Below are 25,868 nucleotides of genomic sequence, written 5' to 3' on the forward strand. Positions count from 1 at the left end.
CCCTACGGCACTGCGTAGGATCCTACGGTCTTGGCGTGCATCCGTGCGTCGCTGCGGTCCGGTCCCAGGTCGACGGGCACGTGCACCTTCCGCCGACCACTGGCGACAACATCGATGTACTGTGGAGACCTCACGCCCCACGTGTTGAGCAATTCGGCGGTACGTCCACCCGGCCTCCCGCATGCCCACTATACGCCCTCGCTCAAAGTCCGTCAACTGCACATACGGTTCACGTCCACGCTGTCGCGGCATGCTACCAGTGTTAAAGACTGCGATGGAGCTCCATATGCCACGGCAAACTGGCTGACACTGACGGCGGCGGTGCACAAATGCTGCGCAGCTAGCGCCATTCGACGGCCAACACCGCGGTTCCTGGTGTGTCCGCTGTGCCGTGCGTGTGATCATTGCTTGTACAGCCCTCTCGCAGTGTCCGGAGCAAGTATGGTGGGTCTGACACACCGGTGTCAATGTGTTCTTTTTTCCATTTCCAGGAGTGTATTTAAAAAAACGCAGCTGATATCCGTTTGACCTATGGCAGCGCCATCTAGCGGGCCAACCATAGCGCTATCTGGTTTCCCGCTTCAAGCTAGGCGAGTTTCGTTCTTTGTAGTTTTTTCGTTTGATGTTTATTTCGTGAGATATTTGGCCCGGCCACTATCAATGGACCACCCTGTATAAGCCACTCGGGCGTCTGCAAAGGACAAGGAAGAAAGAACCATGTGTACGTGCCGAACCGAATTTCTGAATAAAAACAAGGTTGACAATAAGAGGTTTAAAGTGAAATAGAACGCTGGAAATTGTGGTCAGAGTTACAGCACATTCTTTCTCGACTTCTGATTGATATACGGGGCATTCAAATGAAAACAAGGCAGTTCGAGCAAAAGTAAGTAAACTGATTAATTATTTGAGAAGTAATCTCCACAACTGTTGATAAGTTTATATCTTGTCGTGAGACAGACGGTTGACGCCCACCTGGAAAAATATTTGCGGTTAACTGCACAGCCATGCTTCTAGCCAGGGTGCATCTCTTCGTCTGAAGGAATCACGAACGTCGTTCTTCAGGAGTCCAAGAATCTACATCTACATCTACATCTACATGGACACTGCAAATCACACTTAAGTGCTTTTCAGAGGTTCATTGAGGCACTTTCACAATAATTCTCTATTATTCTTCTCTCGAAAACCGTGTGGAGAAAACTAACTCCTATATCTTTCCGTGCTAGTCCTGATTTCCCTTATTTTATAATGATGATCGTTTCTCCCTATGTAGGTCGGAGTCCACAAAATATTTTGGCGTTCGGAGGAGAAAGTTGGTGATGGAAATTTCGGCACAATTTTCCGCCGCAACGAGAAACAACTTTGTTTTAACGATGTCCACCACAAATCCTGTATCATTCGCGACAGTACAAAACGTGCTGCCCTTCGTTGAACTTTTTCGATCTACTCAGTCAGTCCTGTCTGGTAAGGATCCCACACCGCGCAGCAGTTTTCTAAAAAGAGGACGGACAAGCGTAGTGTAGGCAGTCTCCTTAGTAGGTCTGTTACATTTTCTAAGAGTCCTACCAATAAAACGCAGTCTTTGGTTAGACTTCCCCGCAACATTTCCTATGTCTTCTTTCCAATTTAAATTGTTCGTAATTGTAATTCCTATGTATTTAGTTGAATTTACAGCCTTTAGATTCGACTGATTTGTCGTGTAACCGACGTTTAACGAATTCCTTTTACCACCCATGCGCATGACACACTCTTCATTGTTTATAATTAACTGCCAATTTTCGCACCATACAGTTATCTTTTCTAACTCGTTTTGGAATTTGTTTTGATCTTCTGATGACTTCATTAGACGATAAACGACAGCATCATCTGCAAAAAATTAAGACGGTGGCTTGTGTCCTAAATAGTTTATGCAGATAAGGAACAGCCGAGGGCCTATAACACTACCTTAGGGTACGCCAGAAATCACTTCTGTTTTACTCGATTACTAGGAACTGTGACGTCTCTGACAGGAAATCACGAATCCAGTCACATAACTGAGACGATATTTCATAAGCACACAATTTAACTACAAACTCGTTGTGTGCTACAGTGTAAAAAGCCTTCTGGAAATCGAGAAATACGGAGTCAATTCGAAATCCCTTGTCAATTGCACCCAACGCTTCGTGTGTGTAGGGAGCTAGTTGTGTTTCCCAATAACGATGTTTTCGAAATCCGTGTTGACTGTGTGTGTCAATAGACCGTTCTCATCGACGAAATTAGTAATCTTCGAACATAATATACGTTCCATATATTGATGAGAGAATGCTTTTGACAAGGTTGACTGGAATACTCTCTTTCAAATTATGAAGGTGGTAGGGGTCAAATACAGGGGGCGAAAGGCTAGTTACAATTTGTACAGAAACCACATAGCAGTTACAAGGGTCGAGGGGCATGAAAGGGAAGCAGTGGTTGGGAAGGGAGTAAGACAGGGTTGTAGCCTCTCCTCTGTGTTATTGAATCTGTATACTGAGCAAGCAATGAAGCAAACAAAAGAAAAATTAAATTTGGAGCAGGAATTACAATGTATGGAGAAGAAATCAAAACTTTGAGGTTTGCCGATGACATTGTAATTCTGTCAGAGACAGCAAAGGACCTGGAGGAGCAGTTGAACCGAATGGACAGTGTCTTGAAAGGAGGATATAAGATGAACATCAACAAAAGCAAAATGAGGATAATGGAATGTAGTCTAATTTAATCAGGTGATGCTAAGGGACTTACATAAGCAAATGAGACACTGAAAGTAGTAGAAGAGTTCTACTATTTGGGGAGCGAAGTAAGTGATGTTTGTCGAAGTAGAGAAGATATAAAATGTAGACTGGCAATGGCAAGAAAAGCATTTCTGAAGAAGAGAAATTTGTTAACATCGAGTGTAGTTTTAAGTGTCAGGAAGTCGTTTCTGAAAGTATTTGTATGGAATGTAGCCATGTATGGAAGTGAAACATGGACGATAAATAGTTTAGACAAGAAGAGAATAGAAGCTTTCGAAAGGTGGTGCTACAGAAGAATGCTGAAGATTAGATGGGTAGATCACATAACTAATGAGGTGGTGTTGAATAGGATTGGGGAGAAGAGAAATTTGTGGCATAACTTGACTAGAAGAAGGGATCGGTTGGTAGAACATGTTCTGGGGCATCAAGGGATCACAAATTTGGTATTGGAGGACAGCGTGGAGGGTAAAAATCGTAGAGGGAGACCAAGAGATGAATACACTAAGCAGATTCAGAAGGATGTAGGTTGCAGTAGGTACTGGAAGATGAAAAAGCTTGCACAGGGTAGAGTAGCATGGAGAGCTGCATCAAACCTGTCTCTGGACTGAGGACCACAACAACAACAACATGTTGTTGCTGGAAATAGTATGGGATGAGGTCGGGACTGTACGGAGGATGTGTAAGGACTTCCACCCGAAACTTCTACAGCACAATCGAAACAACCCTGACAACGTGTGGGAGGGCATTGGCCTGCAACAGAATGACGACGTCGGTCAACAGTCCTGACGATGCGCTTCGGTGTTTGCAAAGCGTCCAGGTAGCACTGTGCGTTAATTGTGGCGCCGAGTTCCTGATAGCCAATGAGCAGCGGACTGCTGCAGTCATACAGAAAAGTCGACACGACTTTCGCGGAGTTGGCGTTGCTGTTGTTTCGACTACATTAAACAAATTTCGCTGGGAAGCTGTAAGGGGTCCATAGGCCCTTACTATAACTTTGCACTTGACACGGGTCGATAGGTCGAACAATCGATTGTGAGGTGTTGAGAGAGCGAGTGTCGAGATGCACCAGAGTGGTTGGCGGGAATGGTGTGTGCGTGTGTGTGGAGGCCATTATTGGAATACAGGTCTTTAACGGAGAAGGGTGTCGCCATCGCCGTGGTTAGACCCCTGTGTAATAGATTAATACCGGGAAAGTGATGAAGTATCTTTATAAAAGTGATCAGCGACTTTACTAGTGCCGATATTTGGTTTCGCGTCTACCGCGCCGGCCTAACCTTGGATTGCAGTGTCGGATGCAGTGATGGATTAGCGTGTGACGATAATGGAAAATGAAGAAAGCCTGTGCTGAGATTTGCTGTAATTAGATATGTGTGACGAAGGCAGTGGCTATCTCCTTTTTTTTGTGTTTTGAGAAGAATATAAGTTCGTAATTAGTAAAACTGTGTTGGTATTCCTCATTACCAGACATTCAGTATTATGGTACGAGGTGCGGCTAGAAAAAAACCGGACTAGTACTGGTGAAACAATAAAACGAATGCAATAAGGCTGAAAGTCGCGTGGCCTGTCACGTGACTCTCGCTCCGCCTACTGCTCGAGTTTCATCTGCCTCCTGCACTCAGTCTGCCCGTGGCGTCTCTTTTAAGTAGTTGACGTTTTGTCTGTGCGTCGGAAAATGTTGAGTGTGCAGAAAGAACAGCGTGTTAACATCAAATTTTGTTTCAAACTAGGAAAATCTGCAAGTGAAACGTTTGTAATGTTACAACAAGTGTACGGCGATGATTGTTTATCGCGAACACAAGTGTTTGAGTGGTTTAAACGATTTAAAGATGGCCGCGAAGACACCAGTGATGACACTCGCACTGGCAGACCATTGTCAGCAAAAACTGATGCAAACATTGAAAAAATCGGTAAACTTGTTCGACAAGATCGCCGTTTAACAATCAGAGCAGCGTCTGAGTTAACAGGAGTTGACAAGGAAAGTGTTAGGCAGATTCTTCATGAAAGTTTCAACATGAGCAAAGTGTGTTCAAAAATGGTTCTAAAGTGTCTCACAATTGAACAGAAGGAACGCCGAAGAATGATTTGTTCTGACATCCTGGAAAACATTGAAAGTGATCCCACCTTCTTACAAAATCGATGCATTGGAAAACTCTTGGTTCTCCACGACAAAAAAAAAGCACGAATGTCAAAATCGAAATTCAAGGCAATGATGATTGTTTTTTTTGACATCAAAGGGATTGTGCACATTGATTGGGTACCAGAGGGACAAACAGTGAATCAGCATTACTACATTAGCGTCCTGGCTACCCTACGTGAGCGAGTACGGAGAAAACGGAACGATTTGTGGAGAAAAAAGTCATGGATCCTTCACCAAGACAATGCCCCAGCTCACAGTGCGTTGTCAGTGAAGACGTTTTTGGCAAAACACAACATTCCCATCTTAGATCATCCACCCTACTCACCTGATTTGGCCCCCTGTGACTTTTTTCTGTTCCCTAAAGTCAAGTCAGCTTTGAAAGGAACTAGATTTGAGACTGTTGAAGCAGTAAAAGAAAAAGCGACGGAAGTAATGTATGGACTTACCGAAAATGATCTGCAGCATTGCTATGAACAGTGGAAAATTCGTATGGAGCGGTGTAGAGACCGAGGAGGAGAGTACATTGAAGGAGATAACATGAAATTGTAAATAATTGTAAATAAATGTTTTTTCCAGCATCAGTCCGGTTTTTTTCTAGCCGCACCTCGTATTGAGCAGAACGAACTGGAATGTACGAGGGCAGTTCAATAAGTAATGCAACACATTTTTTTTCTCGGCCAATTTTGGTTGAAAAAACCGGAAATTTCTTGTGGAATATTTTCAAACATTCCCGCTTCATCTCGTATAGTTTCATTGACTTCCGACAGGTGGCAGCGCTGTACGGAGCTGTTAAAATGGCATCTGTAACGGATGTGCGTTGCAAACAACGGGCAGTGATCGAGTTTCTTTTGGCGGAAAACCAGGGCATCTCAGATATTCATAGGCACTTGCAGAATGTCTACGGTGATCTGGCAGTGGACAAAAGCACGGTGAGTCGTTGGGCAAAGCGTGTGTCATCATCGCCGCAAGGTCAAGCAAGACTGTCTGATCTCCCGCGTGCGGGCCGGCCGTGCACAGCTGTGACTCCTGCAATGGCGGAGCGTGCGAACACACACGTTCGAGATGATCGACGGATCACCATCAAACAACTCAGTGCTCAACTTGACATCTCTGTTGGTAGTGCTGTCACAATTGTTCACCAGTTGGGATATTCAAAGATTTGTTCCCGCTGGGTCCCTCGTTGTCTAACCGAACACCATAAAGAGCAAAGGAGAACCATCTGTGCGGAATTGCTTGCTCGTCATGTGGCTGAGGGTGACAATTTCTTGTCAAAGATTGTTACAGGCGATGAAACATGGGTTCATCACTTCGAACCTGAAACAAAACGGCAATCAATGGAGTGGCGCCACACCCACTCCCCTACCAAGAAAAAGTTTAAAGCCATACCCTCAGCCGGTAAAGTCATGGTTACAGTCTTCTGGGACGCTGAAGGGGTTATTCTGTTCGATGTCCTTCCCCATGGTCAAACGATCAACTCTGAAGTGTATTGTGCTACTCTTCAGAAATTGAAGAAACGACTTCAGCGTGTTCGTAGGCACAAAAATCTGAACGAACTTCTCCTTCTACATGACAACGCAAGACCTCACACAAGTCTTCGCACCCGAGAGGAGCTCACAAAACGTCAGTGGACTGTTCTTCCCCATGCACCCTACAGCCCCGATCTCGCACCGTCGGATTTCCGTATGTTTGGCCCAATGAAGGACGCAATCCGTGGGAGGCACTACGCGGATGATGAAGAAGTTATTGATGCAGTACGACGTTGGCTCCGACATCGACCAGTGGAATGGTACCGTGCAGGCAGACAGGCCCTCATTTCAAGGTGGCGTAAGGCCGTAGCATTGAATGGAGATTACGTTGAAAAATAGTGTTGTGCAGCTAAAAGATTGGGGAATAACCTGGTGTATTTCAATGCTGAATAAAACAACCCCTGTTTCAGAAAAAAATGTGTTGCATTACTTATTGAACTGCCCTCATAACAACTTCCGCAGCAGTCAATTCCGATTGCCAGCCCCATTAGGTTCACGGTCGTGTTAATAATAAATATTGGACTGCTATTCGATCAGATCAGGTCGGGATAATCAAAATGGAGGTCTTACAAAGCCCTTACACAAGCTCTGTACAGTCCTGAAATCTCTCCATTCGATTTCGATATTTTTGGAGGTCTGGCTTGGCGGCTGTCGATTTCCTTCGGACGAAGAGGGGTACGGCTGCGTACAATCACGGTTCCGAAGGCACTGACCGTCTCGTAAAAACTGACCAACTCAGTACTGTATACTTATATGGAAATGGTGTCTGTTCTTTCGGACATGTCCATACAAGTAAATACACTCATGCGCATAAATTAAGTATAATGCTGATGCATGGTGAAACAACGCTCTGGCCGGCGGTTCGCGGGTTTAAATCACCTCGGGGTATGACCGTGCGATGCATTGACCTGCGGTCCTCGCACGGTGGCGCTGGCAGCAGTCCACATGCGCAGAGGTGTGTCGGTGCATGGCAGAGTACGGTGCAGCGAGTAAGTGTGCAGACGTTTTCAGACGTGCTAATGGTGACTCGAACCCAGGATCTCCTGCTTACAAGGCAGACGCTCTATCCATCTGAGCCACCGAGGGCACAGAGGATGGTACGACTGCAGGGACTATCTCGTGCACACGCCTCCTGCGAGACCCACATTCTCACCTTATACGTCCACACACTAAATTCGTAGTGCCCCTACCCAATGCACTGTTTACTCGTGGAAGACAATCTTACCATGACTCATAAGAGTTCGGGTAATATGTGTGCATCCACACAAAAGAATAAGGTTATAGCCAATATTGCCAGAACTACACTCATGTTCATAAATGAAGAATTATTGCAGAACGTGGCACTCCACAAAACTGGCTCTAATAGCATAGGCACATAGGGAACACACACGACACAGATCTGTAAGTCCACAGTATTGGTGAAAAGTTGAGAAAACCGTTCCGGAACGCATGTGCTGCAAAACGCCACTGTTTCCTGCGCACGTACCCCATCATCGATATGGGATATGATCACCGTGCACACGTACACAGGCCGCACAACGGGTTGTCATACTCCGGATCAGGTGGTCGAGCAGCTGCTGGGGTGTAGCCTCCCATTCTTGCAGCAGGGTCTGTCGGAGCTCGTGAAGTGTCCTATGGCTTTGAAGGCGAGCAGCGATACGTCGACTGAGAGCATCCCAGACGTGCTCGATGGGTTTTAGCTCTGGAGAACAGGCAGGCCACTCCATTCACCTGATATCTTCTGTTTCAAGGTACTCCTCCAAGATGGCAGCTCGGAGGGGCCGTGCATTATCATCCATCAGGAGGAAGGTGGGACCCACTGTCACCCATGGTGACGTCCCAGTAAACCTGACCTGTTACAGTTCCTCTGTCAAAGACACGCTGGGGTGTGCGTGCACAAATCATAATCCCATCCTACACCATCAAACCACGACCTCCATACAGGTCTCTTTCAACGACATTAAGGGGATGCTATCTGGTTCCTGGTTAAGCCCAGATGAAAACCTGGCGAGAATCACTGTTCAGACTATACGTGGACTCGTCTATGAACATAACCTGGGACCACTGTTCCAATGACCATGTACTGTGTTCTTGACACCAGGCTTTATGGTCTCTCCAGTGATCAGGGGTCAGTGTAATGCACCTTGCAGGTCTCTGGGAGAATAACCCGTGTCTGTCTGGAGACAACTGTTCCAGTGGCTGCGCTAAGGTCCCGAGCGAGGCTACCTGCAGTACTCCGTGGCCGTCTGCGGGCACTGGTGGCGAGATATCGGTCTTCTTGTGGTGTTGTACGCTGTGGACGTCCCGTACTGTAGCAACTGGATATGTTTCCTGTCTGCTGGAATCATTGCCATAATCTTGAGATCACACTTTGTGCTATGACCTGCTGTGTTTGACCAGCCTCCAGTCGCCCTTGTATTCTGCCCCTCACAACGTCATCAATATGTGTTCTCTGAGGCATTTTCGAGTTCTGGTCGGGGCACACATTTTCACCTGTCCCCGTTGATACATATCAACGCCCATCAGTAGCTGAAGATATTACTGTATAATTCTAACCCCGTACTGTCAAGGTCCACGTCTGTCCCTTATGGAAGCATTTATTCAGCTCGGCATTGATTGACAGGGTTTTGGATGTTCTCCTGAGGCATATCGTATCAAATTGTATCCAATTGGAACGTCACACCGCCAAAATCCCGAGCTAGTTGGAGCGCCCTGTCCAAAGTACTCGGAATGTGCTCAAGGTCCAGCGTCCTTGCTGGCCAAGGTAGGGCCTGGCACGCACGAAGACAAGCAGTAGAGTCTCTCGCTTTATGAGCGCCAGCGTTATCTTGCTGAAATGCAAGCCCAGGAGAGGTCGCCATGAATGTCAGTAGAATATTGTCGACATACCACTGTGCTGTAAGGGTGCCATGGATGACAACCAAAGGGTTCCTGCTGTGAAAAGAAACAGCACCCCAGAGCAGCACTCATGATTGTCAGGCCGTATAGCGAGCTGTAGTCTGGTTGCCATCCCACAGCTCTCTGGGGCGTCTCCAGACACTTTTTCGCTGGTCAATGGCGGTCGTGAAGAGGCTTGAACAGGATAGAGTAGCGTGGAGAGCTGCAACAAACCAGTCTCAGGACTGAAGACCACATCAACAACAAATGGCGGTCGAAGCAGGACTCACCACTGGAGACAATCCTGTTGTAACCGCGACCATTCGGGTTACGGGGTTGCCGTGAAGGAAAGCACAGTGGGACCCAGGGAGTGGCCCATGAACAACAACACAAACCGGAGAGGAGAGACACAAATAACGAAGGACAACTGAGCGAGACCTTACGAACCACAACAAGCAAGAAACAATGGTCACAAGAAAACCTCACGAATCGACCACGTCCACTCATATACGGTACAAAGTAACATAAATACGCTGTGTGAGGCGAGATGTCAATAGATGCATCCAAAGATTAGACTGACTGGCTGAGCTTTTTTTTTCTTTCCTTTATTGTGATTTCAGTCCCCTGCCCCATATGGGCAGGGGAGGGCTGTCAGCGGCACAATCCGTTGCTCTTCAGCTGAGTGACATGACAACTAAAACTGGGATAAAATGTTATATATAAGGTGATAAAAAATGGGAACATAAAACAGAGTAAGGGGAGAAAATGGAGGTAAAAATACACTGACATGGAGACGTTCATGGGGAACAATTAAAAAAGTCACCAGAAAGTTAAAAAAACACAGCTGGCGATTCGTAAAACACAAAGAAGACACTGAATGCACATGCACAGGTTAAACGTCAGCCACAGTATTAAAAACACTCCAGAACAGCACACTTAAAACCCACTTTGAGCACACATGATGAAGAATAAAACTGCCAGGTGGGACCTGCCGAGGGAAAGGTCAGAGAGGATGGAAAAGGAGGGGAGAGCAAGGGGCAGCAGGGGAGGGGGTGGGATGAAAAGACTAGGGGTGTCAGCAGGAGACAGGTGGGGCAGGAGATGAAGAGGGGAGACAAGGCAGGAGGGAGTGCAGAGACACTGAAAGAGAGAACAATAGAGGGAGGGGGAGCTGGCTGAGCGAGAGGCAGGCGCTTAAATACACGGTCAAGGACGCCGCTATTGGCCGCTGGGACCACGTGTCGCACCGTGGCGCCGTCACATTAAACGTGGGCCAGGAGGTGTGTGCCGTCACAGCTTACGGCACGATGGCGCAGAGGCCTCTGGTTGTCTTCGACGCCAGTGCCATCTGGTGCAGATTCAAAATCCGCAGCGCGTGGTGCCAAAATCCTCCTGCAGCCAATGAGACTCGAGGCCCAAGATGGGTAAGGAGACGCTCTGGACGGCAGCGGAGCTGTACCGACCCGGTTGTCGCCCGCTATATGGCCTGATAACCAGGAATTATGGTCTGGGGTGCCATTTCTTTTCAAAGCAGGACCACTTCTGTTGTCATCCGTTGCACCCTTACAGCACAGCGGTACGTCGACGATATTCTACGCCCCATTTTGTTCCTCTTAATGGCAAGCCGTGCAGGGCTTACATTTAAGAAAGATAATTCCCGCCCGTATACGGCGAGAGTATCGATCGGTTCTCTTTGTCCTCGAGAAAACCTACCTTGGCCAGCAAAGTCGCCGGATCTTCCCCCAGTTGATAGCTTTTGGAGCACTATGGGCAGGACCCTCCAACCGGCTCGAAATTTTGACGACCTAACGCGCCGCTTGCACAGAATTTGGTACGATATCCCTCAAGAGGACTCGAACAACTCTGTCAATCAATGCCGAGCCGAATAAATGCTTTCATAAGGGCCAGTGGTGGACAAACGCGTTATAGACTTACTGAATTTGTGACGCTCTTTTTCCTGAATAAATCACCGAGTTTTTGCTGAAATTTTAATCATTTCTTTGTCTGTATATGCACATGACATTTACTGTTTTGGCCCCCTTTGATAATTCCTTCGTGGTGTGTCTTTTTTTTCTTTACAGTATAGTAACAGTTATGGTCAATATTTTTGAAATGATAATCAGTTTACCTACTTTTTTCCATCTCGTTTTCACACAGATGATTTCAGAGTTTGCTAGTGTCGTTAAATCGTTGTATGTACAGGGCGTCCCATATATCTTCACCACCCAAGCAACTTTTGGTACAGAGGCAGAATAGAGGTATCAAGCAAATGTATACATACCAGGGGGACAGCATGACTGTCTTTCCTATAACTTTGTTGCTTACAGACATACGAAATACAGTCTCTCTTTTTCTAAATAACAAACTTTTTTTAATTTGGATTTCCACTCCCCCTCACCAAGATGTGTTCAGGAATATATCAAAGTGTTTGTGTGAGGAGGGGGAGAGGGACAAATTTTTTTATTTGCGTTTCTGCTTGCCCCCTTCAAGACCTGTTCAGAAACATATCAAAGTGTTTGTGTGTGTGTGATTCGGGGGGGGGGGGGGGGGGACCTAACCGTTTCTTTATTTAGATTTCTACTTCCCCTCTTCAAGACCTTTTGAGGAACGTATCAAAGTGTTTGCGTGTGTGTGAAAATTTTTTAATTTGGGTTTCCACTTCCCCTCATTGAGACCTGTTCAGAAACTTATCAAAGTGTTTGTGTGTCTGGGGGGAGGGGACAACCTTTTTATATTTGGATTTCCGCTTCCCAAATACAAGACCTATTCTGAAACGTATCAAAGTGTTTGTGTGTGTGTGAACCTTTTTTTTTATTTGGATTTCCACTTCCTCTCTTCAGACCAGTTCAGAAACTGTAAAAGTGTTTGTGTGTGTGTGTGTGAACCTTTTTTTATTTGCATTTCTACTTCCCCCCTTCAAGACCTGTTCAGGAATGTATCAAAGTGTGTGCATGTGTGTGTGTGTGTTTGTGTGTGTGTGTGTGTGTGTGTGTGTGTGTGTCTGAACGTTTTCTTATTTGGATTTCCACTCACCCTCGTCAAGATGTGTTCAGAAATGTATCAAAGTGTTTGTGTCTCTGTGGAGAGGGGGGAGGGATAACTTTTTTATTTGCATTTTTGGTTGCCCCCTTCAAGACTTGTTCAGAAACGTATCAAAGTGTTTGTGTGTGTGGTTGGATGAGGGGGGGTGGGGTAAGGGGGGGAAACCACTCTTTTCTTTATTTAGATGTCTACTTACCCTCTTCAAGACCTTTTCAGGAACATATCAGAATGTTTGTGTGTGTGTGTGTGTGTGTGTGCGCGCGCGCGAGCGCCTGTGTGTGTGTGTGTGTGTGTGTGTGTGTGTGTGTGTGTCTGAACGTTTTCTTATTTGGATTTCCACTCACCCTTGTCAAGATGTGTTCAGAAACGTATCAAAGTGTTTGTGTCTCTGTGGAGAGGGGGGAGGGACAACTTTTTTTATTTGCATTTCTGGTTGCCCCCTTCAAGACCTGTCCACAAACGTTTCAAAGTGTTTGTGTGTGTGATTGGATGAGGGGGGGTGGGGGGGGTGGAACCCACCCTTTTCTTTATTTAGATTTCTACTTCCCCTCTTCAAGACATTTTCAGGAACGTATCAGAGTGTTTGTGTGTGTGTGTGTGTGTGTGTGTGTGTGAACCTTTTCTTATTTGCTTTCCAGTTCCCCTCTTCAGCTCCTGTTCAGAAATGTATCAAAGTGTTTGTGTGACATTTCTTCGTTTGGATTTCCGCTTCCCCTCTTCAAGACTTGTTCAGAAATTCAGAAATGTATAAAAATGTTTTAGTGTGTGTTTGCATGTCTGAACATTTTTTTTTTAATTTCCACTTCCGGTCTTCAAGACCTGTTCAGAAAGATATCAGAGTTTGTGTGTGTGTGTGTGAGTGACCTACCTGCGCCTGCAGCGGGGAGAAGGCGCCGTGCGACACGCCGCCCCCGGGCGCGACGCTGGCCCGAGCCGCCACCACAGTGGGGGCGGTGGGGGCGGAGCTGCCGGGCTGGTGGCACAGCTGCGGCGGCGAGCCGTAGCCCGGCGTCACCGACACCGACATCGACGGCACCGCGCCTGCCGCCCCCGTCGACTGCGTCAGCGACCAGCTGCAACGAGGAGCACCGGGCGAACCGGTCAGTCGGCAGCCTGGGGCGGAACAGCGGGAGCGAAGGCAGCCAGAGGCGGGATCGATGTTTGGAAACAAGCTGCGTAGTGGTGTACTCATTGATCGAAGTGGGACCTCGTATGAAAGTAATCGATAGAAATTTCATGTGATGCCCTAGAGCCTTAAAAATGATAATGAAATCTAGAGTGGCGCCCAAGAGCGGTAGAGATTTTGAGTACGAATCACACATCAGCCGTATCGAAGTTTTTATTTAAAGCTCTTCATGGAACACTTTGAACATTTCTTCAAAGGTATAACCGCCATTCGACTGTACAACACGTTTTATTCAGAGTCCGCCAGAAAAATGTGTTCACACTTTAGGGAGCAAAAAGTGTTACTCATGTGTTTATTTTACAAATACACTACTGGTCATTAAAATTGCTACACCATGATGATGACATGCTACAGACGTGAAATTTAACCGACAGGAAGAAGATGCTGTGATATGCAAATGATTAGCTTTTCAGAACATTCACAAAAGGTTGGCGCCCGTGGCGACACCTACAACGTGTTGACATGACGATTTCTCATACACAAACAGCAGTTGACCGGCGTTGCCTGGTGAAATGTTGTTGTGATGCCTCGTGTAAGAAGGAGAAATGCGTACCATCACGTTTCCGACTTAGATAAAAGGTCAGATTGTAGCCTATCGCGATTGCGGTTTATCGTATCGCGACATTGCTGCAATCGTTGGTCGAGATCCAATGACTGATAGCAGAATATGGAATCGGTGAGTTTAGGAGGGTAATACGGAACGCCGTGCTGCATCCCAACGGCCTCGTATCACTAGCAGTCGAGATGACAGGCATCTTATCCGCACGGCTGTAACGGATCGTGCAGCCACGTCTCGATCCCTGAGTCAACAGATGGGGACGTTTGCGAGACGACAACCATCTGCACGAACAGTTCGACTACGTTTGCAGCAGCACGGACTATCAGCTCCGAGACCTTGGCTGCGGTTACCCTTGACGCTGCATCACAGACAGGAGCGCCTGCGATGGTGTACTCGACGACGAACCTGGTTGCACGAATGGCAAAACGCCATTTTTTTGGATGAATCCAGGTTCTGTTTACAGCATCACGATGGTCGCATCCGTGTTTGGCGACATCGCGGTGAACGCACATTGGAAGCGTGTATTCATCATCGCCATACTGGCGTATCACCCGGCGTGATGGTGTGGGGTGCCATTGGTTACACGTCTCGGTCACCTCTTGTTCGCACTGACGGCACTTTGAACAATTGTAGGTGACAAGGCAGCATTTGTCGAAAATATATCTGTACTTACATAAAGATGAAGCGTCATTATTATAATTATGCTGTGGTGAGACTTTTTCCGTTTAGTTGCACTTGTGTTATGATTTTGACGTCCATATTTCAGTTTTATGAAGTTTAGCTGCATATTTCACTATTACGGTATGCACTCGTGAAAAACACTGTATTTACATACAAACATGTAGGCTATGGTCAAATAACTTAGACATTGGAGGTATAAAGATGTTGCTCGTACAGAAACATGTAGGTTATGATCAAAGAACTTAGTCATAGGAAGTGCAAGGATGTTGCACATATGGAAACAGTAAAAACCACTGGCTCGAGAAGAATAAGAAGAAAAAGACAATAAAAACAGGCGATGAAAACGGCAACCTTTTAAACTATAAAACGGCGGAAAGTTGTGGAAGTTAAAATTACTAAAACAAAGGGTTGGTGATGTTAATTAAGACAGAGAGTAAGCCAACAGACAACTAAAAATCACAGCAACAGTGTGGTATATCGAAATATTTATTTTTTTATACCTGAACAATCAGGTAGGCTGGCAGCGGCATGCTACTCTGCTCTTCAGCCTTAGCGTTGACAATGATATAACACAGAAAGAAGATCCAGAATATACATAGTGACGGGCAATAAACAGTAGACACAGAAATACAAAAAACATGGAGGCGTTCACACTCGACGATAACGGCACTGAAAACATGTTGACAGGGCGCACATAACACTGATGAATTCGACGGCACAGGTGAATGTATGAGAGTGACGGTGGACACTAAAAAACCCAAAACGATGGCACACACACGCGAAACTGATGGTGATGATCTCCGGCGCGCAAATGTCCACATAACGTGTACGAGTCTGGGGACCTGCCAAGAGGGGAAGAAGGGGGAGTGGGAGGGAGAGGGGTGAGCGAGGATGCCAATGGCGGAGGAGACGGTAGGAGGAACGGAGGAAGGGCTGGAGGGGAAGCCCGGGGGAGGAGTGGGGAGAAAGGGAGGAGAGAGGAAAGGGGGAGAGAACAGAGAGAGGGTGCCCAAAGGAAACAAACACAGGAAGAGGGAGGGAGGATCAAAGTTGGTAGGAGGGGTAGATGGAGGGGAGGAGGGCATCATCAGTGAGGGGGAGCTGGCGGAAGCCACCTTGGGAGAGGGTAAGGAGGGTGGAGAGATGGAGACCGGGTGGGACGTGGGCATACAGGCGCGGCAGCTGGCGGGGGTGGGAGAGGATGGGGGAGACGAGCGGGTGAGGAGGATCGAGTTTACGGGAGGTGTAGAGGATCTGTATCCATCCGAGGAAGAGGAGGAGGTGGGGGAAGGGAATAAGGTCGTACAGGATCCGTGTGGGGGAGGGGAGACAGATGCGATAGGTGATGCGGAGAGCACGGTGTTCCAGGATCTGAAGGGATTTGTAAAAGGGAGGGGGAGCGGAGATCCAGGCAGTGTGGGTGTAGCAAAGGATAGGGCGAATGAGGGATTTATAGGTATGGAGGATGTAGAGGGGTCCAGACCCCAAGTTCGGCCAGAGAGGAGTTCGAGGAAATGGAGTCGGGAGCATGCCTCGTTTCAGATCGTCCGGAGGTGGGGGTCCAGGAGAGGCGACGGTCGAGGGTGACGCCAAGGTACTTAAGGGTGGGGGTGAGGGCGATAGGGCGGCCATAGATGGTGATGTAGAAATCGAGGAGGCGGAAGGAAGGACTGGTTTTGCCTACAATGATCGCCTGGGACTTGGCAGGATTCACCTTAAGCAACCACTGGTTGCACCAAGCGGTGAACCAGTCAAGATGGGATTGGAGAAGGTGTTGGGAGCGCTGCAGGGTGGGGGCAAGGGCAAGGAAGGCGGTGTCATTGTCGTACTGGAGAAGCTGAATATATCGAAATACGTATCTTCGGTTATATAGACCAATTTTGTCAAAAGTAAATGCGACAACATTTGTGTAATAAGCTAAATTACTGGCAATTAGGTTGACTTATTCACTTCATATGGTTGCAGAATCAAAGAGACGACCAAATCAAAGGTTTTGAACTTCGCTACACCTTGTCTACGTAACCACTGATTTTTGACAGCTGGTCTTTTATTGTGACTGGTAGCGGAATTTTTCTACAGCTTATAAAGGAACAGCCACAGAGTTCAACAGCGTCCCCTCTCCTCCCCCTCACTCCTGCTGAGCGGCTTTCCCCTCCTACTCTCCCTCCCTCTCCTGTAATCCCCTTCAGTGCCTCTGCGCTCCCTCCTGCCCTGTCTTTCCTCTTCCTCTCCTGCCCCACGTGTCTCCTGCCTCTTCGTGAACCCACGGTTGCCCCTCCTCTCTTCATCCCGCCGCTTCCCCTGCTGCCCCATGCTCTCCCCTCCTTTTCCATCCTCTCTGCCCTTTCCCTCGGCAGGTCCCGCCTGGCAGTTTTATTCTTCGTCGTGTGTGCTCCAAGTGGGTTTTAAGTGTGTTGTTCCGGAGTGTTTTTACTACTGCGGCCGACTTCTAACGTGTGCATGTCCACTCAGTGTCTTCTCCGAGTTTTGAAGACTCGCCAACTGTGTTTTTTAACTTTCTGGTGACTTTTAACTGTCCTCCATGAACGTCTCCGTGTTAGTCTATTTTTTACCTCTATTTTCTCCCATTATTCTGTTTTAAGTTCCCCTTTCTCGCCTTATGTATGTAACATTTTATTCTTGTTTTAAGTTGTCATGTCACTCGGCTGAAGAGCGGCGGATTGTGCTGCTGACAGCCCTACCCTGCTCATATGGGGCAGGGGCATGAAATCACAATAAAGAAAAAAAAAAATTCAACAGCATCCACTATGGATGAAATTCACTATTCTAAGATGTTTGCGCGAACCTGGCTACCTCGCGATGTCGGTGAAGTCTGTCGCACTGCGAGGTACTGACCTGTGCTCGTACCTGGCGTAGTGCGGGTAGGCGGGGGGCGGGACGGCGCCGCCCCCGACGGCGACGCCTCCGCCCCCGACGCCCCCGCCCCCGGCGGCGGCGGCGGCCTGGAGCGCCGACGGCCCGAAGAGCGAGCGCGCGGCGGCGCCCAGCAGCTGGGGGTGGACGGCCAGCCCCGCGTGGGCGTGGCCGGGGTGGTGCTGCTGGTGGTGCGGCTGGTGGCCGTGGTGGCCGTGCAGCGGGTGCTGGCCGTGGCCGTGGCCGGGGTGCTGGTGGTGCGGGTGCGCGTGGTGCGCCGCCACCAGGTGGTGGTGGTGGTGGTGGTGCGCGTGGTGCGGGTGGTAGGCGGCGGCCGCGCCGTACGGCACCGCGGGGGCGGCCACCGCCCCCAGGCCGCCGCGGAACGGCCGCTTCATCCGGCGCCGGCGGCGGAAGTTGCCGTTCTCGAACATGTCCTCGTACTGCGGGTCTGCAACACCACCGCACAGCCGGCGTTTCCAGGGCGGCTCCCAGACAGCTCCGGTTGAAAAATGGTTCAAATGGCTCTGAGCACTATGGGACTTAACTTCTGTGGTCATCAGTCCCCTAGAACTTAGAACTACTTAAACCTAACTAACCTAAGGACATCACACACATCCATGCCCGAGGCAGAATTCGAACCGGCGACCTCAGTAGCCGCGTGATTCCGGACTGGAAGCGCCTAGAACCGCCCGGCCACAGCGGCCGGCTAAGCAGATGGTCATCATGTTTTGGCTCATCAGTGGATGAAGGACCACTTACAATGGTGGTGGTCTGGCGTGCCTCAGGAAATTCACCCACCCCCTTCGTAACTACAGTCAGCCGTTTGCAACTACAAACTAGACATTTCCAGAATTTTTGTACTTTTCTTGTTTTTATACACTGCTGGCCACCGTAAATGCAACACCCTGAAGGAAACATCCGAATCAAGTGAAATTTACACCATGGGTATGCAACTGATTAGAATTTCAGCGCAGACGCACATCACGCACGCCTGTGGCGCCACCTCATAGCGCCATTTAAGGCTTGGCGATTTCGACGAGTGTACGTTCGGCACGTGTGTTTACCTTGTGGTTGTTTCACGAGACGATCAGTTATGCCTCGTAGACAACAGCGAACATCTTTTGATCAAGTATCCGAGTTCGACAGAGGAAGGATAGTGGCTTACCGAGATTGTGGATTATCATACAGAGAAATCGCTAGTCGTGTTGGACGAAACCAAACAACTGTAATGCGGATACGTGACCGTTGGATGCAGGAGGGTACGACGGACCGACGTGGTCGATCGCATTCACCTCGGTGCACCACTGCACGTGCTGATAGGCAAATTGTGCGCATGGCAGTAAACGGGCGCTCAGTGACATCCCGAACCACAGCACAGCACATTGCGTCTGTAACGCATCGTCCAGTGTCTGCGCGTACCATTCGGCGCCGTTTACAGCAGAGTGGTCTGTCCGCAAGACGTCCATTGCTTCGTCTACCATTGACGCAGAACCACAGACGTCTCCGTCGCCAATAGTGTGATGACAGACGGATGTGGACGGCAGAATGGAATGACGTTGTCTTTACTGACGAGGCACGCTTCTGTCTGCAGCACCACGATGGTCGGATTCGAGTGTGGAGACACCGTGGAGAGAGGATGCTGGACAGCTGCATTATGCACCGCCACACTGGTCTTGCACTGGGTATTATGGTATGGGGCGGTATTGGATATTACTCTTGCACGCCTCTAGTACGCATTGCCGGTACTTTAAATAGCTGGCGCTACATATCCGAGGTGCTGGAGCCAGTTGTCCTTCCTTACCTTCAGGGCTCGGCCACAGCCATATTTCAACAGGGTAATGCGCGACCACACGTGGCACGCATTGTCCAAAGGTTCTTCGTCAATAACCAGATTGAATTGCTTCCCTGGCCGGCTCGCTCTCCGGATCTTTCGCCGATAGAAAACATGTGGTCCATGGTTGCTCAACGAGTGACCCAGATTACATCCCCAGCTGCCACACCAGATGATCTTTGGCAACGTGTGGAAGCTGCTTGGGCTGCTGTACCCCAGGAACCCATCCAACGTCTCTTTGACTCAATGCCGAGACGTGTGGCAGCGGTGACCTCGAGCAATGACGGCTACTCTGGCTACTGATTCTTGCAGGAACCACATGTCACAGACGTCTGTAAACGTAATCATTTGATACTTGGTCAACATGTTATCTACAAAATAAATCTTGTTGTGCTACCTCTTGTCTTTCTTGGGGTTGCATTTACGGTGGCCAGCAGTGTATAATGAAACCGTGAAGTATAAAAACAAAATCAAAATCACACAAGATCTAGGAAGTAGAATTTGGGAAAGGAAAGAAAAAAAACAGATTTCACTTTATTATTAAGAGGAAAGTAGCGCTCGAAAGGAAAGACCTAGATACCAAGAGGTGGCCCTTTACGTAGCTATTTTATTTGAGAGGGCTTCGATAAACACATGGAGCCCGTCTGAAATTGGTTCAAATCGCTCTGAGCGCTATGGGATTTAACTTCTGAGGTCATCAGTCCCCTAGAACTTAGAACTACTTAAACTTAACTAACCTAAGGACATCACACACATCCATGCCCGAGGCAGGATTCGAACCTGTGACCGCAGCGGTCGCGCGGTTCCAGACTGTAGCGCAGCTCCGGTTCAACCCTCTGTGTACCACTGGGGCATACACAGTTGGACACAAAAGTTGTAAACACCGATAAACGTAACCATTACCAGCCCTAGTACTGTACCGAGCGAGGTGTCACAGTGGCCAGTAGGCTGGATTTGGGAGGACGACAGCTCAAACCCACGTATGGCCATCGTTGTTTCTTTTGTTTTGTTTTGCAGTAGGGCGCAAAAAACAACTGGGGCCAATGTGCCCAAGTAAAGCTAAGCAACACGAAGACAGAGAGGAGTTAGAAAACGACTATACGTCAGTCCCAAGTGACATAAGAGAAGATAGCTAAAAACAGGGAAGTGGAGAAACGGCTAAAAAGGACACCATACAGAAACGGAGGTCCAAAACTAAAACATCGCCATATTGCTTTGGCGGATAAAAAGTAAAATACCTGGAGTCATTTCCAAAAACGGCTGATAACTCATATGGCAAACCCAAGTAGGAATGAGATTTTCACTCTGCAGTGGAGTATGCGCTGATATGAAACTTCCTGGCAGAGTAAAACTGTGTGTCGGACCGAGACTCGAACTCGGGACCTTTGCCTTTCGCGGGCAAGTGCTCTACCATATATCAGCGCACACTCCACTGCAGAGTGAAAATCTCATTCTGGAAACATCCCGCAGGCTGTGGCTAAGCCATGTCACCGCAATATCCTTTCTTTCAGGAGTGCTAGTTCTGCAAGGTTCGCAGGAGAGCTTCTGTAAAGTTTGGAAGGTAGGAGACGAGATACTAGCAGAAGTAAAGCTGTGAGTACCGGGCGTGAGTCGTGCTTGGGTAGCTCAGATGGTAGAGCACTTGCCCGCGAAAGGCAAAGGTCCCGAGTTCGAGTCTCGGTCGGGCACATAGTTTTAATCTGCCAGGAAGTTTCGTACCAAGCAGGAATGTTATCTGTAAGGGTACAGTACCCTTACGTAGTATCGATTATGCACTATGCAGAGCTCATATATGGTTTAAGCAAAGACTGCAGTGCAGTCGACAATGTGCGAGTGGGTAAGCGGGAGTCGAGTGTTGCAGTCCGTGGGTGGAAGTCGGGTGTGAGAGGCTAGAGAGAGAGGTTGCTCGATAGCGAGACCGGAGATGAGTGGCAGAATGGCACACAGTGTTTGATGTTCATAAATGTTTATAAATTGAGTGATTTAATTAATAAATTCCAGCATTTAAGAAAGGAGTTGTAATAATTTAGTACACTCCTGGAAATTGAAATAAGAACACCGTGAATTCATTGTCCCAGGAAGGGGAAACTTTATTGACACATTCCTGGGGTCAGATACATCACATGATCACACTGACAGAACCACAGGCACATAGACACAGGCAACAGAGCATGCACAATGTGGGCACTAGTACAGTGTATATCCACCTTTCGCAGCAATGCAGGCTGCTATTCTCCCATGGAGACGATCGTAGAGATGCTGGATGTAGTCCTGTGGAACGGCTTGCCATGCCATTTCCACCTGGCGCCTCAGTTGGACCAGCGTTCGTGCTGGACGTGCAGACCGCGTGAGACGGCGCTTCATCCAGTCCCAAACATGTTCAATGGGGGACAGATCCGGAGATCTTGCTGGCCAGGGTAGTTGACTTAACACCTTCTAGAGCACGTTGGGTGGCACGGGATACATGCGGACGTGCATTGTCCTGTTGGAACAGCAAGTTCCCTTGCCGGTCTAGGAATGGTAGAACGATGGGTTCTATGACGGTTTGGATGTACCGTGCACTATTCAGTGTCCCCTCGACGATCACCAGTGGTGTACGGCCAGTGTAGGAGATCGCTCCCCACACCATGATGCCGGGTGTTGGCCCTGTGTGCCTCGGTCGTATGCAGTCCTGATTGTGGCGCTCACCTGCACGGCGCCAAACACGCATACGACCATCATTGGCACCAAGGCAGAAGCGACTCTCATCGCTGAAGATGACACGTCTCCATTCGTCCCTCCATTCACGCCTGTCGCGACACCACTGGAGGCGGGCTGCACGATTTTGGGGCGTGAGCGGAAGACGGCCTAACGGTGTGCGGGACCGTAGCCCAGCTTCATGGAGACGGTTGCGAATGGTCCTCGCCGATACCCCAGGAGCAACAGTGTCCCTAATTTGCTGGGAAGTGGCGGTGCGGTCCCCTACAGCACTGCGTAGGATCCTACGGTCTTGGCGTGCATCCGTGCGTCGCTGCGGTCCGTCCCAGGTCGACGGGCACGTGCACCTTCCGCCGACCACTGGCGACAACATCGATGTACTGTGGAGACCTCACGCCCCACGTGTTGAGCAATTCGGCGGTACGTCCACCCGGCCTCCCGCATGCCCACTATACGCCCTCGCTCAAAGTCCGTCAACTGTACATACGATTCACGTCCACGCTGTCGCGGCATGCTACCAGTGTTAAAGACTGCGATGGAGCTCCGTATGCCACGGCAAACTGGCTGACACTGACGGCGGCGGTGCACAAATGCTGCGCAGCTAGCGCCATTCGACGGCCAACACCGCGGTTCCTGGTGTGTCCGCTGTGCCGTGCGTGTGATCATTGCTTGTACAGCCCTCTCGCAGTGTCCGGAGCAAGTATGGTGGGCCTGACACACCGGTGTCAATGTGTTCTTTTTTCCATTTCCAGGAGTGTAGTTTTCACAATAACGGAAGTGGACAACAATGAGTCTCATGATGAGGAGGAAAGATATACAGGGTGTTACAAAAAGGTACGGCCAAACTTTGGAAACATTCCTCACACACAAAGAAAAATAATATGTTATGTGGACATGTGTCCGGAAACACTTACCTTCCATGTTAGAGCTCATTTTATTACCTCTCTTCAAATCACATTAATCATGGAATGGAAACACACAGCAACAGAGCGTACCAGCGTGACTTCAAACACTTTGTTACAGGAAATGTTCAAAATGTCCTCCGTTAGCGAGGATACATGCATCCACCCTCCGTCGCACGGAATCCCTGATGCGCTGATGCAGCCCTGGAGAATGGCGTATTGTATCATAACCGTCCACAATACGAGCACGAAGAGTCTCTGCATTTGGTACCGGGGTTGTGTAGACGAGAGCTTTCAAATGCCCCCATAAATGAAAGTCAAGAGGGTTGAGGTCAGGAGAGCGTGGAGGCCACGGAATTGGTCCGCCTCTACCAATCCGTCGGTCACCGAATCTGTTGTTGAGAAGCGTACGAACACTTCGACTAAAATGTACAGGAGCTCCATTGTGCATGAACCACATGTTGTGTCGTACTTGTAAAGGCACATGTTCTAGCAGCACAGGTAGAGTATCCCATATGAAATCATGATAATGTGCTCCATTGAGCGTTGGTGGTCGAAACTAAAATGACCTTTAACATGGAAATTAAGCGTTTCCAGACAGATGTCCACATAACATCATTTCTTTATTTGTGTGGGGAATGTTTCCTGAAAGTTTGGCCGTACCTTTTTGTAACTCGCTGTATATTATGCTAAAATAATTGAAATATAGCTTCACCTACAGCATATGCGAATAATATAGTTCGGTGCGAAACTGGGGGGAGGTTACATAACGGTTAAAAAAATGGGCATTCCATCAGGAAGTGACGGGAAGTTAAAACTTGGGCACAATGCGTACAAAGTGGTCGGGTAGCGCCACTTATCCAATGACAATGACCAAAAAGGCAGTGCCCAATACGCAGGCTACTGAAATAGACCTCCTCCAGTTTGGTGGGTCCAGAGGAGGTCGTCCAAGCCGCTGGCAGAGGCTTAATAAGCCAGAGCTTGTTCCTGTGAAGGGAGGACCACTGGCGATGCCAAAGGGACACCACTTCCGGACAGACGGCAACAGAGATATCATCGGAAGGAATATAGGGACTAGTGCGCAGATGTACGAGGACTGCAGCCTCGGCAGCACGGTCAGCAGCCTCGTTTCCTGGCAGACCGACATCACCAGGAAACATCCTGATGTAGGTGTTCCGCGATTTCCCTAAAACGCTTCAGCCAAAGGCCACGATAGTTTCTCAGATTTCCTTCGCCATCCTTCCCTAATCCGATGGGACTGATGAACTCACTGTTTTCTCCTCTCCCCCAAATCGACCAATCAAGCTAGTGGAGAGTAGCAAGACAATTGGCATACAAAACACCTTCCAGTCACCTCAGAATGGATAAATACAGCTCGAGTATGATGGTCAAGCGATTGTTAAACCATTCTTCCTGCAAGATAGTGACCAGTTCAGATAACTATGATGAAGGTGATTGGCGATCACTCACCCTTAACTCCAAAGTAGACCAGAAACGCTCAGTAATATTGAGATCCGGTGATTGCGGTGGGCAGACAAGATAGCACAATTTATCCACGTGCTCACAAAATCACTCCTGGACGATGAAGCTCCGCGTGAACAGGGACCCTGTCGTCTCGGAAGACAGCAGCACCATTGGGGAATAAACTCAGTACCATGGGAAAGACCTGAACAGTTAAAAATGGTCACATAATCCTTGGCAATAATGAAACCTTGCAGAGGAACCACGTGACCTATGGAATACCGCGATAAGGCTGTCCAAATCATCACCAGACACAAACGACACTCAGAGGAGCATGCCAGTAGGTGGACTAAGTATGTTGTGGTGCATTTTGTTACTGCAGGTTGCCTACATCAGGGGCAGGTATGTACTCAGGGGTAAACCAACTGTTCTCCTTTGATTGACAGGTTTAACCTATTGTTGTGCTAAAAGGATCCTTTTAGCAGAGCAGTAGGTTAAGGGTCTGTCAATCAAAAGGAAGGATCCTTTTAGTAGAACAATAGGTTAAGTACCTGTCAATCAAAGGAGAACAATAGGTTTGTCCCTGAGTACATACCTGCCCCTGATGTAGGCAACCCGCACTAACAAAATGCTCCACAAGATACTTAGTCCCCCTACTCATACCAATTCACACATTAGGGACCTCCTGCCTATGTGAACCACCCATCATCATCTGTATGAAGAAGTCTCGAAATCTCTATGACAGGGCTTCCACTCTCACCCACCAACTCATTCGTCAGTTGGGAACGCACTACCCCCAACACAACGTGCCCCTTTGGCTGTCTTCCCTAATGCAGGATTCTGTGAAAGCACCCAACCCAAAAGTAATTCGGTTTGAATCGTGGTGGAGGAAAAAATTTGCAGTACCAGTATTTGGCCAGCAGCGCGAGACCTGCTTTAAATACCAAACCTCTCCACAGCATCTTATCAAGTGAGGGCAAACGACACTGTCGATGGTGATCCGTTCTTCAAATAGGGACATTAAACTCATTGGCCCTGTTGGTGCTATTCACCAGGAGTAGGCTATGTGCCGGCACTGGATTTCATCCTCTCCCTTCAATCATCACCATCATCATCATCATCATACAACACAAACCTTACACTAAACTCCACACACAAACACACACCACACACAAACACACACAAAACACATACACAAAGTATTACAAATATTGTAATGGAGCTTGTTCTACATAAATAAACAAAAAAAAATACCTCATCACTTCTACATCTACATCTACATCCATACTCCGCAAGCCACCTGACGGTGTGTGGCGGAGGGTACCTTGAGTACCTCTATCGGTTCTCC

The 25,868-nt window shown here is 48.3% G+C and overlaps 1 protein-coding gene across 1 annotated transcript in view; it reads right to left on the bottom strand.

Annotated features, from left to right (window-relative positions):
- LOC126426617 (forkhead box protein D3-A-like) overlaps positions 1-25,868 on the bottom strand; it is a 587,591-nt gene that overhangs the window by 56,637 nt on the left and 505,086 nt on the right. The window contains exons 10-11 of the mRNA XM_050088507.1: positions 17,609-18,077; positions 13,195-13,399 (exon numbers count right to left, since the gene is read on the bottom strand). Of these exons, the coding sequence (XP_049944464.1) occupies positions 13,195-13,399; positions 17,609-18,077 (674 nt within the window). The remainder of the gene's footprint in view (positions 1-13,194; positions 13,400-17,608; positions 18,078-25,868) is intronic.

This window comes from Schistocerca serialis, chromosome 11 (genome assembly GCF_023864345.2).
Source record: "Schistocerca serialis cubense isolate TAMUIC-IGC-003099 chromosome 11, iqSchSeri2.2, whole genome shotgun sequence".
Taxonomy (NCBI): domain Eukaryota; kingdom Metazoa; phylum Arthropoda; class Insecta; order Orthoptera; family Acrididae; genus Schistocerca; species Schistocerca serialis.